The sequence below is a fragment of the Rhinoderma darwinii genome, chromosome 7 (assembly GCF_050947455.1).
Source record: "Rhinoderma darwinii isolate aRhiDar2 chromosome 7, aRhiDar2.hap1, whole genome shotgun sequence".
In the NCBI taxonomy this organism is placed as follows: Eukaryota; Metazoa; Chordata; class Amphibia; order Anura; family Rhinodermatidae; genus Rhinoderma; species Rhinoderma darwinii.
This window is the reverse complement of record NC_134693.1, coordinates 126,845,063-126,863,070: the sequence shown is the minus strand read 5'-3', so window position 1 is coordinate 126,863,070 and position 18,008 is coordinate 126,845,063. Positions and strand designations below refer to the sequence as shown.

At 39.2% G+C, this 18,008-nt stretch overlaps 1 protein-coding gene across 2 annotated transcripts in view; it reads left to right on the top strand.

The window, feature by feature from the left end:
• PRICKLE2 (prickle planar cell polarity protein 2) overlaps positions 1-16,627 on the top strand; it is a 216,068-nt gene extending 199,441 nt beyond the window's left edge. For both annotated transcript variants that reach the window (XM_075833990.1, XM_075833991.1), the window contains 2 exons: positions 2,558-3,391; positions 12,302-16,627. In XM_075833990.1, the coding sequence (XP_075690105.1) occupies positions 2,558-3,391; positions 12,302-13,170 (1,703 nt within the window). In that variant the 3' untranslated portion in view covers positions 13,171-16,627. The remainder of the gene's footprint in view (positions 1-2,557; positions 3,392-12,301) is intronic.
• The last annotated feature ends 1,381 nt before the right edge of the window (positions 16,628-18,008 follow it).

Sequence of the window (18,008 nt, the reverse complement as noted above, 5' to 3'; positions counted from 1 at the left end):
GGCAGTGATTTAGATATCCAGGAGAAGTCGCTCTTTCTCTTTACCATCTACATTGTATCACACACTTTTTGGTGTTGTTTTTTTGCCACATTTTTGTTTCATTGTCAGTTTAGTCTGGCATGCTTATGGTGAGATCATCGCATGAACGATCCAACATTCGATTGATCGGCCGAATTGTGGCTGACCCTCATCTTATGTGTATGGCCACCTTATGGAAAATGAGAGGGAAATTTTTATTTAATATTATTATAAGAGCTGTTCTGGTAATATATTGTATATATGGTGAGCTAAAATCACGCATCAGGGCAAAAAAATTTCATGCGTTATATATTTATCGGTGACAATTTTTGCATCTAGTATAAGGCCCGATTCACACAGTGTGGATTGGTGCATTTGTTTTACGTTTTCTTAAAGCCAATGAACAAGACCTAACCCCTTGATCAAAAACATTTTGGACCATTTATCGTTGGCCATAAACAGCTCAATATGGATAGCCAAGCACTTGAAACACACGCTATCTATATAACACATAGGAGTGATTGCGTAAATACATGGCGACCAACGTCAGGTTTTGTATACTGGTTTTGGTCCTAGGAGGCAGATCAGGTTTTTTTAGATAAATACACAGGATAAATAGGGATCATTCGGCCCACCCAGCTTGCTTTTTCTCTACTCCTTGCAAGTTCTATAAAACTTCTTTGATCTTGGGTCTCTCCTGCTAAACAGTAATTGCTCACATTTCTTAGTGTCACCTCCAGTCATTTTCACAGCATGGTCTATTGTTGACTTTTCCTTTGAAAAACACTTTCCCATCTGTGTTTTTTGGAAGTATCTTTTACATCCTGCCCTTGCTTTTCTTTATTAGTGAGAAAACAGTGTCAGACATTTTATCTCTAGGGCATATGGCCGCCAGTTGTGAAAAGGTGGGGGAAAGAAAAAGTTTTGTAAAGTTCTGTAATATTTAAAAACATTATATGACTTTCTCCAGGAAACTACGGTCAATTTCCAATTAGAGTCCATTGATTCCATGGAGCGGCCTATTATAACCCAATGCACCTGGAACTTAGATTCTGCCCAGAATTCTTCAATTGTTCTTTTGTTCTGATGTATAAATAAGTAAAACAGAAGACTTGATCATAATCTTACTTTTAGAAAGCAAAGGTCATTTTATTCCGGTGCTCAGACGTGTTCTTATTCCTAGTTTCCTGTCTGCATTGCCTCCTTTTCATTCGTATTCATTGGGATCATTTACAAAAATTGTTGTTTCTGCGTCAATTTTTTATGTAATTAAATGGTGCAGAAAGGTCTTTGTCATGTGCTGTGTTTACAGAAATGTCACTACAGATGGGGAAACTTTCACATATGAGACCACTTCTGACAGCTTTACATTAGATATTATAAAAAAATAGAGTGACTTTTTCCAAAAATATGATTTTAATTTTTTTTAAAATAAAAATGTTTACCTTTTCTTAGCCGTTGCCTCTTTTGGAAAGGTGCTGCTGGTGTCAAAACTAGCCAAGAAATGCATAAATTTGGAGCAGTTTTTATGTTCCACATATCCAAAATGAACGTTTTTATCCAGGACCTCTGGAAATGAAACCCAGAGCCGTAAATGTTGAGAGAAATTACTACAAACTTCACCTCCGGTCTGTCTTGCGTAAAGCCTCATTTGTAGTCTACTGAACCAAACTGACCGCACCATAGATTACTATAGGACTGTAAATTCCGTTCAATAGAACAACGGGTTGTGTGTGGGGGGGGGGGGGGGTATATACGAAATCCAAACGATTAAACTCAGGCTATAGTGGGCAGCATGGTGTCTCAGTGATTAGCACTGTTGTTCTCCCCGTGTTTGCTTGGGATTCCTCCCACACTCCAAAAACATACAGATTTGAATTGGCATCCTATGAAATTGGCTCTAGTGTGTGCGTCCGAGATAGGGAAATTAGATTGTAAACCCCATTGTAGATGGTGAATGATGACAATATATATGATATATGAGCAAAAGAAAATAAATCGTAAATAAATAGGTTGCTGTATGAACGTTATCATAGGGATCGTTAATTTTTCCCACAAGATTCCATTGAGCAGAATTCTGATACGAATAGAGGGTTAGGCTAAAAGATAATAATTTGCAGTCTAAGCAGGTTAGTTTTTTTCTAGCAGAACATTTGAGATATTTCCATGTTAGAAACAATGGGGCTATATTGGGGGTGGTCTTTGGCAGATATATCGGACCTAGGACATGAAGAGTAGGGTTGCTCTTAGGCCTTCCTTACTTCTCGTGTGCTTAGACTAGATGGTTGACCACCTCTTCTTGCTATTGTCATTGTCGTGAAATGCCATGTTTGACGGAAGGGAATCACACAACCAGGTTCTTGAAAGTGACTTGGGCATTACGAGTCAAAGTTTGTTCACTTTAGTTTTCCTTACTTGTTTTCCAGAACTGTCCTGGTGTCGCAATTCATATATAGTGGTTTTCTTGTAAATGTTTATGGTCTCCTGCTATTGTACAATTTGTGAACAACTTTATTAATCCTCGTTTTTCCTGTTGCAGGTATTGACCAGGGGCAGATGACCTACGATGGCCAACATTGGCATGCAACAGAGAACTGTTTTTGTTGCGCCCACTGTAAAAAGTCACTGTTGGGACGTCCTTTCCTGCCAAAGCAAGGGCAGATATTCTGCTCCAGAGCATGCAGTGTGGGTGAAGATCCTAATGGCTCTGATTCCTCAGATTCTGCCTTCCAGAATGCCAGAGCAAAGGAATCCCGGCGTAGTGCAAAGATTGGCAAGAATAAAGCCAAGCTTGAAGACAGCAACATGAATCCATTACATGTGGCCTCCAATAGACTTTCCACCGACGTCGATCCTCTCTCTTTGCAGATGGATTTGCTAAGTGTATCAAGTCAAAACCCAAGTCTAAACCGGGACCAACTATGGCGAAGCAGAGATGAACTCTACCACTATAATAACAAGATGGAGAGAAGTCAATCTCAGAGTCCTCTGCAACTCCTCAGTCAATGTAACATAAGGACTTCTTATAGTCCTGGACAGGGGGCAGGAGCCCAACCAGACATGTGGGCGAAGCATTTCAGTAACCAAAAAAGAAGCTTGTCAATGATGAGTCACAGTGAGAGCTTCTCTCAGGAAGGTAGAGAAGAATACTACCAAGGTAGACTAAGGCAGCAGGAGAGCTTTAGTGATGCATCTAGCCACAGTTTTAATGACACAAGGTCAAGTCTAAGAGTTCCAGATGGCAAAAACATGAATGCACAGCAGTGTCGAACCAGACATCCAATCAATGCACTTAAATTCACTGAAGGGTTAACCCCGACAGAACAAACTCCTAGAGGTTCCATGGAGTCTCTTGCTCTGTCCAATGCAACAGGTAAGAACTTTTTTATGTTATAAAGCAATGGTAAAAAAAACAAGCTAAAATACAATAGTAACCGTGTTCAGACTACGTTGACTAAACTGTGACATATTTTTACTCAGAAAAGTTTTCTCCACTTGGATCAGAATTTGCACTTGTCACTATAAAATTACAGGTAACGAATACATTGGTAGCTGAAATTATAGTATTTAAGAGACGAGGAGTCTCATTGATTTTTTTTACTGCCTTTTGTTACCGACAATAATTTGCATGACGCATATTTCACTGATGGGGCTGCCAATATCTTAACAGCCTTCGTTATCCTTTTTTTAAAGGGACTCTCCATTATTTGTTTTTAAATACCTCCTATTGGGCCGTCTGAGATGGTGAAGTGCCACCCTTTCAGATTATAGGACATTATTGCTTACTTTGAGACTGGTAATGACCACAGAACAAGAAGAGCCATCTCTGTTACTGCCCTCCTGCCCGCTTGAGTTCCATGGGCTCCTTTACATTATGGGCATCTTACAGTTCCACCAATATTGTTGAGCTGGTTGAAGTTGCCCGCCCATAACGGTGTTTCATACATCATACAGATAATCTAAAGACATAAATCCAAGAACCCAAAACCTCAGTAGAACAAATGAAGTAACCTGACCGAGACATTTTAGTTTGATTGTTCCTAAAGGAAAATGTCTCCATTGGGCGTATTTGTGCTTCAACTTGTTTGAACTATTGTCCTAGTGTGACTTGGCCGCATATAACTTCATAGGGGATAACAGAGTCGGGGGAAGAAATGTCTGAGTAAAGCACTGTACATCTGTTACAGACAAGAGGTGTAAGGTCACTTTTCTAAGAGCCGTGCCAAGTATATCTCAGATCCTCCAAGTATTTACTTTACTTCCTTTCATTTTTAGTATCGTCATCAGCAAAGAAGTTATAATCACAAAGAAAAAATAATGAATCTTAAAATATATAAAACAGTGAAATCTGAGATGGCTTCATAAATCAAATAGTAATGTGAACCTATACGTGTGCTCCTAGTGAGTCATTGAAGAGGAAAGTTATACGTATTTCTAAGACGGGATCGTTCGCAATTGGACTGTATATGTTCGGCAGAATCATTATTCAGAATCATACATAAATGATCGAGTCAGACATTTTAAAGTCTGAGTTAACTATATGACGCTCAAGTTCTTGTGCAAGTCAAATGTTTGGACTGTGTATAGAGTGTGTAAAATGCTAATATACTTTAGACATCAAGGTCAATTTGAAGGTCACGTGAAAACCCATTAGTGCTACCTGCGTAACCAATCAGATTTTTATTGCCAATATTGTAATCTTAATGGGACATATGTACATCATAGAGGCGCTCACCCACCCGGGACCCCCTTTATACACTAGAACGGGGAGCCGATTTGTACGAGCGGCTCCTGTTCTGGCGGAATTGACCTGGCCTTGTATTACATGAATTGTTATTCATCTGAAAGGCCACCATGTAATACTGCATGTTAAGTGTCTGACTGGCCGCGGTTTCCCCCGACAAAGTCAGATGTTTGCCGGGAGCAGGACTCTTGGCGATCAGCTGATTGTCCCGGCAGCCGTATATGGAAAGGGGTTGTCTCTGATGAAAGCAGCTTATAAAACCATATTTGACCTGTTTTCCAAACTGGATTGTTAACATTGGTCAGGAGCAATCATATTGAGTATCTAGTTTCATTGTACTGGTCCCATTGACATTGCCCCAGTTGGTATTATTGTAGGCAACAATGTGGAGATAAAGATGGCAATTAACATTACTGTTCATATCCTACCTCTACAGTTAAGACTGGTTTACACCGGCATATATGTGCCTATAAGCGCCAATTTGCGATAACAACAGGTCGATCGTGGCTCATTTAAAGGCCCTTTACACGGGCAATGTAAACTGTATGGAGATTAACTATATTTAATATGATGGTTCGGTTCGCATATAGTTTACATAATGTTGGTAGCACATCCCCTGTTTACACAAGATGATGTGCTGCTGACAACAATTATTTTCAGGGCAGCATAAAAGATGAAATCAGCCAATAAATGAGCGTCGGCTGATGGTTGCCGTGTGTCCACAGATCAATGATCGGAAAGGAGCATTCATAAGAATGCTTGTACCCCCGATCATTGGCCCTTGTACATTGGCCGATGTGGACATTGATATGGATTATAACTTTTAAAGACCACAATCACTGGCGGGAAATGAAGACTAGAAGCATTGTCTTTGGGACCAAGATGAATCTAGATTTCCAATATTTGATTTCTCCTAACAGACCTGTTAGCTTCTGAACGTGACCACTGACCGATGATCTGAGGAAGGTCTCTAGACCCTAGAGTTAGGGGTTTTGTTACATTGGTGAAGGGCAAAAAAAAACTACATGAGCAATGTTGAGAACTTCAACTCTGGAGGCACCTTATTGGCAGATATACAGTCCATCACTATACTTTCCCATTTCCAATTTGAGGAGAAGGAGGAACAATTTTAATTTCCGATGTAGACTAGAAGCACCACTGTCCATGAGTATTTTTAAGTACTTTGAAGGCTATTGCAACATAAGGTTGAGATCCTGAATAAGTTACTCTCTTTTCCTACATGTATTGTAGCTTCAAAGTAGTTGTATGTATTTTTCATTACCGCTGTGATTTTGTTAGCGCAGGTCTGTACTGGAGAGGCGTTGGTTATTCATCATGTCTGAAGCCAGCTAGATCCTATTATTTCTAAGCTATATTTTGGATAGCAGCTGCTGTACTCATTATTAGCCGTAATGAGGGATTTTATAGTGCAAGCAATATTCATGACATCGTGGCATCGCGATTTTCAGGCTCGCAAAAATCTTTTTGTTGATTTATTTTGTTTCAAATTGGCTGTGACGTCCATGAAGTTACGGTCTAGGCATAGCGAACGCCATGGCTTAAGAGATATGAGATTTATAGACGATCTGTACCAGTTAATTCTATTTTCGAGTGGGGTTGCAAAAATAGAATAATTTATATCCGTCTGTTCTTCAACCAGAGAGGCCACATTGTAGAACGTCTAGTATTATGGAGCATTTCCCCCCTAAAATGAAGAAATATCGCCAGTCCATGAGTTGTTGTCTTCTGTAAATTTGTTAAAAAATGTATTCAGTAGTTTCTTAGTCATATCTGCTTCTTAAAGAGGCTCTGTCACCAGATTTTGCAACCCCTATTTGCAACCCCTATTTGTAAAAGTACAAGTGGGCGTGTATTGTGTGTGTACATCTGGGCGTTTTTACTTCTTTTACTAGCTGGGCGTTAGGAATGGGAGTGTATGATGCTGACGAATCAGCATCATCCACTTCTGTTTGTTACCACCCAGCTTCTGGCAGTGCAGACACAGTGTGTTCTCGAGAGATCACGCTGTGATGTCACTCACTTCCTGCCCCAGGTCTTGCATCGTGTCGGCCACATCGGCACCAGAGGCTACAGTTGATTCTGCAGCAGCATCAGCGTTTGCAGGTAAGTAGCTACATCGACTTACCTGCAAACGCCAATGCTGCTGCAGAATCAACTGTAGCCTCTGGTGCCGATGTGTCCTCGCTCGTCCGACACGATGCAGGACCTGTGAGTGACGTCACAGCGTGATCTCTCGAGAACACGGCTGTGTCTGCACTGCCAGAAGCTGGGCGTTCTGAAGAGAAGTGGATGATACTTCTCGTCAGAACGCCCAGCTAGTAAAAGTAGTAAACACGCCCCGATGTACGCACATAATACACGCCCAGTTGTACTTTTACTTTAAACACGCCCAGTTGAACTTTTGCAAGCCTCATTTACATAAATACAAAAATGGTCATAACTTGGCCAAAAATGCTCATTTTTTAAAAATAAAAACGTTACTGTAATCTACATTGCAGCGCCGATCTGCTGCAATAGCAGATAGGGGTTGCAAAATCTGGTGACAGAGCCTCTTTAAGCTGTGTGGCAATCAATATGGCTGCAACTGGAGCTACCTCATCTAGCTTTTCCGCTGTCCTTAATGGCAAAATCTTCAAGATTTGTTACTTTTTTGAGATGGTGGTGATCATTTTCTTGTTCTACCCATAGAAGACAATGAAAATGTTGAGCTGGTCAAACAAAGGCTGTCATTAGGCATTGAGAGGATACCATTGACAGCAACTTTTAACAGCTTCACTATTTAATTAAGACGCATACATCGTGTGACATAGGTAATTTGTATGAAGAATAAGGGGCAGACCAATATTGGTAGGGACCCCTGGGCAAAACATGGGATTATGGACCCATCTACTTTTTTTGTCCGGGGACTTCTCCACTTTATTTTGGATGGGCCAAGGGGAGAAGACATCTACTGCAGGGTACCACTGCACTGCCCAAGTCATCTTTGCAGATTTACCTTATCCAAAATCTTAACCCATGCCATATTAATATATATATATATATATATATATATATATATATATATATATATATATATATATATATATATATATATTGGTTTCTACTTCTTGATTTCTTTACTTTCTTTTTTTTTTTTTTGGCATGTTAGCTTTTTTTTTTTCTTTTAAATGAATCTAAGCAAGGAATCTGGACTGACAGGCAGATTGCAGGGTTTTCTTCCAGCATTTGTCTTGTTGAGCTGTATTTTCCAGTTTGGAATGCCGCTGTTTAATGCCAACTTTTCACCTAATAAATAATGACTTCAGCGAGTGCCCAGCGCTCCGTTCTGTTACCGGGAGGAGAAATAGATCGCTCTCATTGTTCATGATAAAGCACATCAGTGGTTGAAGACAGAAAAAAAAATTCTAACCAGTCAAGAACATTTTTTTAGTAATGGCCAGGTATGCAGGGTAGACAGCTGACTGAATAGATGGATACAAAGGAAGCCTTCTCATAGGGGGACACAGGGAAAATTAAAAGGGTTCTCCAAGATTTTGGAATAGGGCTAATTCACTTCAACACGTAGAGTGCTGGAACGTTGTATTAAACCTTTAACATGGATTTGGACCCTAAGCCCTGAGATTTGTTGGGTACACTAGTGTCTAATGAGGGCATTTATGCCCGATGGCCAGCGCAGAGTTGGAGGGGTTGAGCTATTGGGAGAATCTTGCAGATTTGGGCTCCGATTTCTTACATTGCTTCTAAAGGTACATAGACTTTAATTTACACAGTTTATTCATAGGCATGCTGTATGCACGCTCCCTGACACTGAGAGTTCATTACAGAGTTTCCTCATTGTAGCTCTTGAAATAAATTAACCCTATTCTTAAAGTGAATATCCATCTTTTAACACCATGTCCTTTTTGAGGTCCAAAATTCTATGCTGCTAAATTTCTTACTATATTTTTATAGCGTTCAGTGCTCTGTTTTTCTGATACAGAGCTCCAAATTTCCTGCATAGACAAACAACATTCTAGCTTCCTGCAGCCACCACTAGGGGGAGCTTAAGAGTTTACTGCATACTGTGTGTTTATTATGTTTAATGTATAACAGTAAGCTCCCTCTAGTGGTGGCTACTGACAGACAGAATGTTATATTTTAACTCTATGTCTATGCAGGGGATTTGGAGCTCTGTATCTTAAAAAAACTAAGCTCTGACCACTATAAAGATACAGTAAGAAATCGACAGAGAATGTTGAACTTTTTTAGATTAAAAATAACAAACATAACTGGGTCACTGTTCTTATTGGTTGCTATGGGCCACACTGGCACCGTTTGTTAGACAAGTTTTCATGTATGCCACCACCATTTTTGCTCAAGCAGCACATGAACAAACTAAAGAGAGGGGAAAAATAAATCACCAAAAGGAAACTTTCCAATGTTCGTTATATAACAGAAAATATGTTTCCCATTAAACCACAATGTAGGACACGCGGCTTTTGTACAACAGCAAATTCTAATATATTTCCATTTGTTTTTTAGGGTCCTGGTTTTATACTGTGATTACATTTTGTATATTCTGTGTGTGACTATGCTGAACCCTTTTGATCCTATCCTTCGCTTGCCCTCTGTACAGGCTTCAGCTGTGTCTGCGTTTTGTAACATTTGTAAAAGAGTCAGTGAAATTGTTTTTAGTAGGTCCCAGAAGCCGAGTGCTTGGAAACCGCATTCGTACGACTACATAATATTTTGACCAATGAGATTCTCCCTGTGTCGTCTGCGCTAACTCAAACTGATGCCTAAAATTACAGCCAAATGACATCATGAATATTATTTAAATTCTGAATTGTTTTGATTTAATTAGAAATTCGCCCATTATCTCTAGCTGATTACTGTAATACTTTACTCGTGACTCGGTTAAACAGAGTCCCCAGATAATAACAAACATGCCACATCCTGATTTGGAAGCAGACACCAACACTAAATTACCTAAAATAGTTATGTCAGTAATTAAGGTACAGTAATTGTTCAGTTAATGACAATTTTGGCTGGCGGGGTTCTGCGTGATTTACATAATTGACAGGTTCCTCATGAATTTCGCTTTCAGCGCTGGCAAATACAATGAGACGTCGTGTCTTTCACATCTCCCTTCCAGAAACAGCTTTACCAAAGGCTTTCTTAGCGGTGCCATGAAAATTCAATTTAACTATGGAATGGGAAGAGATTTCATGGGCACACAAACTTTGTAAAATTGTATCATAACAAAAAGCTGAATTTTTGTATTTCCCCATCAGAAATTTTTGGTAAAAAAAAATTCCCATTCGTTGGGACCTGCTGAAACTTACCATAGACACACAGATGATAAGTATACATTTTGTAAGTAGTCGCATTGACCCAGTTGTCTATGTGCCTATGATCAGGAACCTATGTAGGAGTCCTATACATACATTTGGATGGACTGGAATATACAGTAAAATTCCTTTAATCTTAATTGAAGTGGTTGTCTCATGATGACAACCCCTTTTCGATATGAGACGGCTTCCCTCACCCCCGGTAATCCGCTGTTACCGTTGGGGTAAAATGTGGCTAGTCACACGTTACCCCTGCAGCGGTTGGACGTAGCATTATATGTCTGCCATTAAAATGAATGGCCAGCCATTTAATGCAAGAACATGTTGGGTCCACCAGAGCGGCTCTCTGTTTGGGGGAAATAGAAGGAGGACCTAATAGGGTATATGGATAGGAATTGTCCAAATGGGACAACCACTTTAATGGGACCTAGTATGAGCTTGTTTATCAAATTTCTAGATTATCAGGCAACCTCAAAAAACGTACTTCTAATACTACATTAACTATAGGGGAAAAGCCCAAAACAAAATGCTGACCTACATGCTACAAATTAATAAGAGACGTCTCAGAATCGGTCATCTGCTCACCTTTCGCTTCTGGTCTTGTGTGGTTCCAGAGGTACCGGAAACAAGTAGCCATTTTAGGTGGCAGATTAAAAGAGTTGTCACAATAAGACAAGCCCTGTCTATATACCCTATTAGGGCCTACGGGCCTCATAGAGAACGGGGTCCCCTTACTAGAGCGGAGAGCCGCTAACAATGAGCGTCTCTCTGGAGAGATATGTGGGCTAGTAATATGATTCTAATTGACTCTCTTAGTGGAATCACACTGCAGAGCAAGAAGTCTAGGATTGGTTTGGTACAGTTTTATAGCTTCACAAGGTCCTATGAGACCAAAAATAATGCTGACACCTCGAGTTGACGTTCGGCTGGGAAGTGTGGGCTGCTGTGATTGACACATATGCTGTATGTTGAAATGATACACCCCGGGGAGAGGAGACTGCTCACTGCCGAGAGGATGTAGCCTGCTCACATGGTTATATTGCACATTCCTTAGTTAATGACTGTCGGGAAGCAATCACAGGGTCCTATATGGTTTGCTGTTTATTTGCCATTACAAAATACTTTAAATTACACTGCGGTTCATTGCTTTGTAATGTAGGGGTTTTTATTGTGCTCAGTTACAAAACATCTGTATAGTGTCTAAGTTATACCCTTCCTCTTCTCTTCCTGCTACATCTGTGCTCTCCAGATTGTAGGTTTTGTCTCATTTTTTTTTAGTCTGGGTCGTTTTGTCTCCTAAACACTTATAACCTTTTGTGTGTTACTACACAAGTGTGTGAGAGATTTTGTTTCGAATCACCAGGTACTTCCTTTAGAAAGGTTGGACTCACCCTGTCTAGGCACTGAAAGATGTCCTTAAAAGGGTTAAACTAGTAGGAGCTTAAAGGGGTTCAACGCTTTAGACAATCCCTAGCTGATCACAAAGCTGCGACCCCCAATCTACAGAAAATCCGAACAGTAAGTGTTCAATTTCCCTGCAGCGCCACCACAGGAGAAATTAAGCATTACACAGTTCTCATTCAAATCAATGAGCTGTCTGCGTAATGTATGATGGGACAGGTCCTCCAGAGCAAGCGAGGCTCTTTGTAACCAATGTCCACTCTGACCAAGAGATGAGGATCCTGAACAGGGGAAACCCCCCCCCCCCCTATTAACTCAGAAATCCCTAATAGGGTGTATGAAAAAAAGGGTTTTCTAATCTGGACAACCCCTTTAAAGGTTTGTTGTTTTTTTTAAAAAGTTGAGTAGGCAGGAAGAAATAATAATAGTAAACTTTATATAGAGCCAACATATTTCACAGCACTTTACAATTCAGAGGGTAAATGTACAAACAAAATCTGCATTATAGATTGACAAACAATAGTAATTAGAGCCCTGGTCACGGGAGCTTACAATCTCAGAGGTAATGGGGGTGACACAAGATGTAAGAGTGCTTCATTTGTACAATGGTTCTGCCATCTTTTGTACAAAATTAGGGAAGACACATAAAGCTTTATGAGCACCACAAAATCTCATTCAGAGCAGTTGCCACTTGCCAAATGTATTCTTAAATTTACACCAAATACATATACTTTTTGTTAAAGAGTATTGATGTACTAACGATGGCCCTGTATTTTTTGTTTTGAAGGTGCATCCATGGATGGGGGCCCTAAACGTCAGGAGCATCTCTCTCGGTTTTCAATGCCAGATTTGAGCAAAGACTCCGGGATGAACGTTTCAGAGAAACTGAGCAACATGGGAACACTTAACTCTTCTTCTCAGTTCCGAAGTGTAGAATCTGTGCGGAGTCTGCTCTCTGCACAACAGTATCAAGATATGGCCCACAATCTTGGTGATCTAGCCAAACCTGGCAAATACAGGGAACTGCCATCCCATGGCAGAATGCACCAGTCATTTCAGTTTGATGATGGTATGAACGAGATGGCTGGCCAGGGTAATGTGAAGATGACACCTATGAGTGAAAGGACAAGGAGGAGAACCCAATCACGAGATAACGATCAACATTCTCGTCATCATCGGCAAAGGAGGTCAAGGCGATCTCGTTCTGACAATGCTCTCCACCTGGCTACAGACCAATGCAGTAAAATGAAAGACAAACCACTCCTGAGAGCCAGGGAGGACTATGAACGACTAATGCAACAAAGAGGAGGACGCGATCAAATGGATGAAGTTGTCAGAAGAGAAATGTACAACCGGTATCAAAGGACTGCTTCTGATCTTGCTTTACAAAACCATCTCTGTGAAAGGTGGGGGCCACAAATGAATGAATATGATTGGTGCTCCACGTGTTCATCTTCCTCAGAGTCAGATAATGAAGGATATTTCCTTGGAGAACCAATTCCACAGCCTACACGTCTGAGATATGTGACCAGTGAAGACCTTATCCACCAGTATGGTCAATGCTCTGGTGGCATACCCAAGTCTTCCACTTTGGGTGGACGAGGACAATTACATAGCAGGAAAAGGCGAAAGAGCAAAAATTGTATCATTTCCTAGTGTTGACTCACAAAGCCACAGTTTTACGATGTAAATTAAATACCCCAGTGGACCGGTCCAAATTCTGAACACTCTTGTTTTATAGCAAAAGTAAATGAAGACCTTGTACACCCAATCTGCCCTCCTTGTCCTGAAAATATTCGACTTAAGACTGATTTACAAGATAGGTTTGGTAAATAGTCATGATTGTTGATATAGTGAATATTGGGTTTTATTGCACATTTCACTTTATTTCCTCAATAGTTCAGTCCGCCAAAAAATACTGCCTTGCTTTTGTTCCACCTAGAGAATATACTCTACTTTTGAATGTATGCCGTACCTAGACGTACAGTATGCTGCTTGACCCCATCTTCGTACTACAAACTACGTGCTTTTTTTTTTTTCTTTTTTGGGCACTAGTATTATTTTCAAGTATTTTAATTATAAGATAAGCCTAACCTTTAAGTTATTTAAGCACTCATTGTAAATGGAATGTAAATGAAAGTTCTGATAAACTATTTTTGTATTTTGTATCAAATGAGTCTATATGTTTTAAGAAATACGGATATAATGGACTTGCATGCCGAGCTCATAGAAAAGTCTGGTTGGTTTAAATTTCCAAATTGTAATTTATACTTTTGGGATGTGTGGTTGTAATTTTCAGATTTCAGTGGTCAAGCAATAGTACAAATGAAAACCTCCATCCAGAACAAAAAGTTGTGTTTGGCAGGTATAAGTTTAGCACCTTACAGATTTTTTTTAACTTTTCCTTACAGAAAACTATATATGTATCTATATCTATATATGCATACATTTATGCAACAAGTTGACTTCAGGCGACATAATGTAGTAGATACTAAATAATTTACCAAAGTTTGAGCACATTCTTACTCTGATGTGGCAATCAAGTCCAAAATATTTTATTAAGTCGTTCACTGGTTAGTAGCATTTATCAGACTATCAGTGACCAACAAATTCTGTATGTTATACAGTAGTTCTGAAATATTACTTACCAGCATTTTGGCAACTTAAATTTAGTGTTTGGCAGCGTTCAAAAATTTATGCAAAAATTGTAATATTACTTTTACCTGGGTCTAATATTTTTGCAATATTTCCAATATTTATATTTGTCATTTTCCCCATCAAACATTCATCATTATTACAGCAGAATTCCAGCACCTGATTTCAGGACATCAATTAATTTGTAAGGATTTTTGGTAGCCAGGCACTTGACAATCTAATCTCTGGGCAATAAGGTTCCAGACTGACCAGGTATTTGAAAGAGTCGCAAGCCTTATGTTAGAGTAAAGATTTAATCTACTTAATGTTGGCAACCACCTTTTACAGGTAGGGAGGTGTTCACACCAATTCCCGTTTTATTAAAACCTGTCCTTTAACCGTACATGTGTACTTAAAGGATAACTCTGCTCAAAATATTGTTCGAAGGTCCCCTGTGAAGATAGCCATCAATTCAAAGGATTTGGGGCAAAGGAAGTAAACAGTATTGGGTATTTTTTTTATTATACTCGTCCAAATACAACGAAAAAGTATTTTTTTTTCTCTGTATTTTATTATCTTTGTGGCCATTTGATCGGGGGGATGGGAGAGATTAACCGAACAGATTTAATTATTAAGAGTTGTTGTCTTAGGGGCCAACCAGTGTTTCTCAGCGGTCTTTCTAGCATGAAAGAGTGCTGCGCTTACAAAAGTGTAATCAGTCCGTAATAGAAAGTCATCAGGGTTTACCAATAGTAGACAGGTTTTCGGGTCATCTAGGACTTCGACAGGAATTTAACAATTTGTTTTTAAAATCCATGGATCTGGGACAGGACTACAGGATAAGGAACAAGATCCTAGAGGTCTTGCCACATTTTGAAAAAGTTATTTTTAAGTCAAAATCAACTTGACTTTTAAAAAAATCTTGTAGATGTTTCAACTCTCAACCAAGTGGTCACTAAGGTTCAGCTCAGGAGACTCAGCAGAGAAAACAGTTGAACTGAGGAGGCAAAAAGGATAAGTGGTTAATTCCTCTTTAAGAATTTATAACAAGTCCACCTGATTTGGACTTACCACTCATAGATATCCCATGGCCTAGATAAATGTAACATACATAATAATTTTTGGGTGTAAATAGTAAAACCATTTTAAAACAAGTTTTACATTGTAGTCCTCTTTTAGTGCAACAAAAATTGAAATTTCCAAAAACATGAGTTAGTTAAACTTTTATATCTCATTTGTATAACTAGAATTGTCACGATTGCTGCAGAATCTCATGATATTACTCTCTCTACGAATAAGAATTTTCTTTACTGTCTGAAAAGTTTAGGTAAATATATTCTACTAGATAGGGCTTAGTTTGATAAATCCCAGAAGACAGGCAGCCAAAGCGCCGAGAAAGTTGTTGCTGGTGCCTAACTTTTTGTTTTCTATGAAAGTTTTTTTTGCCTTACTACTAAAAAATTGTAATTGACTCTTAAAGTCTACAGTAATTCGTCCAGCCCTGATTTAGTGTAACTTCCTTGTCGTAGCATGAACATTTTTTCTAAAAGACATATCCATATTCATCCCAGACCACAAATGAATATACATTTTTATTAGAACATATTAGTCCCTACCCACAAAGATCTACACGTATTCACTCATATTTTTCTTTTAAGAACCCAAGTTACCCCATGCCTGCACTATTGTCACCTGCTGACAATGCTAAAATCTCACCCAACCGCTACAATTCTACGCACACCAGATTGGGACCTCTTGAATGTATATACAAAGCCATATAGTTTCTTCCGGGTCTGTGTAGATATGAAAAGCAACATCTACTTTGAGCTTCTGCAGCAACTGTGAACAGGACTTTTGTTGACCTTAGCAGTGGAATATCAAACTTTCATGGTGGCCCAAAACTAATACTCAAGAAACAACTGCTGGCCAAGTGCCCCATCCTTCGTAAACTCATTCCTAAGGCTTGAATTTCTCCTAAGCTCCAGCTTCATACTCACTAGATACTTGGCGTATTCAGGGGTTACTCGTTAACATGAGTCGTACCTATAATTACAATGACCTTGCTGGAACCAAAACCCGACCTAGGATTTCATGACATGATGTACAGTAGTTTTACATTGTTGAATTTCAAGTAGATGTTAAAAACTAAAATTGCAAATGGTGCCGTTCTGTTTTATCCGCATCAAATTGTGAATTGTTCTATGCTCTGTGACTTGAGATATTTAATCTGCTTTCATTTTTACTGTGAGAGTGAAGGGAAATAAATCATTGCTGCTTACATACATGGGATCTTCCCCTGCCTCCCCGTTCAGAGGACAGGGCCGAAATACAGAACAAGTATCAGAAGTAGTTTGTGCGTAGTTGTACTGGACACACGCGTTTTGCTTTTTATGCTTTGAACTGCATATCATGTGCTATCTGCAGGGTGTTCAACATCATTTGCTGTTCAGATTTAAATATTAAAACATATTCATTGTCCTTGACAAAAATCAAACTTGGTGTGTGGTGTCATTTTTTTGTTTTTTCCCAAAAATTTGGACAGTATTTTTTATTTTTTTTAACTTATGTTTAGGCATTAATGGACCAGAGGTTACAATGATTTTCCTTTAATCTGCAATCTAATAGTCGGGTTATTGTCTCTGGCACAGCACTGCCATCTAATCTGGAGTTTTACAAGATCAGAAGCATAGGACGGAGCAGCGATAACCAATTTTGAGAGTCCTCTGATAAAAAATAAAGTGACAGTAGCATATTTTATAGAGGTATTTGAGGTTTTGGATGTCTTCTTGGAGGTTTTTCTTATATGTATGTGTTATGTAGAGTTCCTTGACATCCAATAATGTCAACATTTGATAACGTAGAATCAATTATATAACACTAATGTAGGGTTAAAGGAAGTTCAATTTACATTGACCTCAAAGAAAGTTCAGTGGCTCAATGATTACTCGGTGGGGCTTATTTGACGAGAAATGGTGCAAAGGAAATGTGGAGATAACTACTGAGAACTACTAGACCTTTTGCACACGGCCGGGATGTGCATCCAGAATATGACGCCCACACCCTGCTATGGACTTATACTGGACATCTATGTGCCTCTAATTTTGGAGGTACTCTACGGTGGACTGCAGAATGCCTATGGGCGAGTAATACGAACTTATAGGGACTCTATGCTACCGTACATGGTCCGTGCAAGCGGCCACACTGCGTGCATGGACCCTTAGACTCACATATTCTAGGTTCTGACTAGTTGCTATCAGACACTTATTTTGTTCAGGCTTTTATAATATAAAAAAAAGTCCTACGATACATGGGTAACTTGGCCTTGCTTCAGAGAAGCTTAGAAATTTATTCTATAATTATTCTCAAAGCTTCCCTCCAGAATAGAAGTCATGAGCACAATCCATACAACTTGACACTTTTGGTTTTTTTTGTAACCAAGATATTTTTGAATTCTGTTGACTACATCAAATCTGATGAAATATGAAACAACCAATTGTCATTTCAAGGTCAGGTCTTTATCCTTCCGCCTTGAGCACTTAATACCCAAGTCCAAAGACTACTACATGCCTTATATATTTTAGTTTACTGCCAAAGAGTCGTTCTGTACGTTGAAATAGCAATAGGGCAAAAATAATTATGGGGTCACTGGGTTCATTTTAGACTTAATGAGAATGGCTATTATTACTTTACGGGTGATCTGAAACCTACAGTAAAACCAGACTGTTGACAAAGCATGTGTTCTGACATATGAGAAGAATTGCACTTATTATATATAGGAACATGAGACTTTAAAGGGTTTGTATGAAATTAGTAAAGAAAGGATCTGCTTTTTTTTCCTTTCCAGAAATAGCGCCACTTTT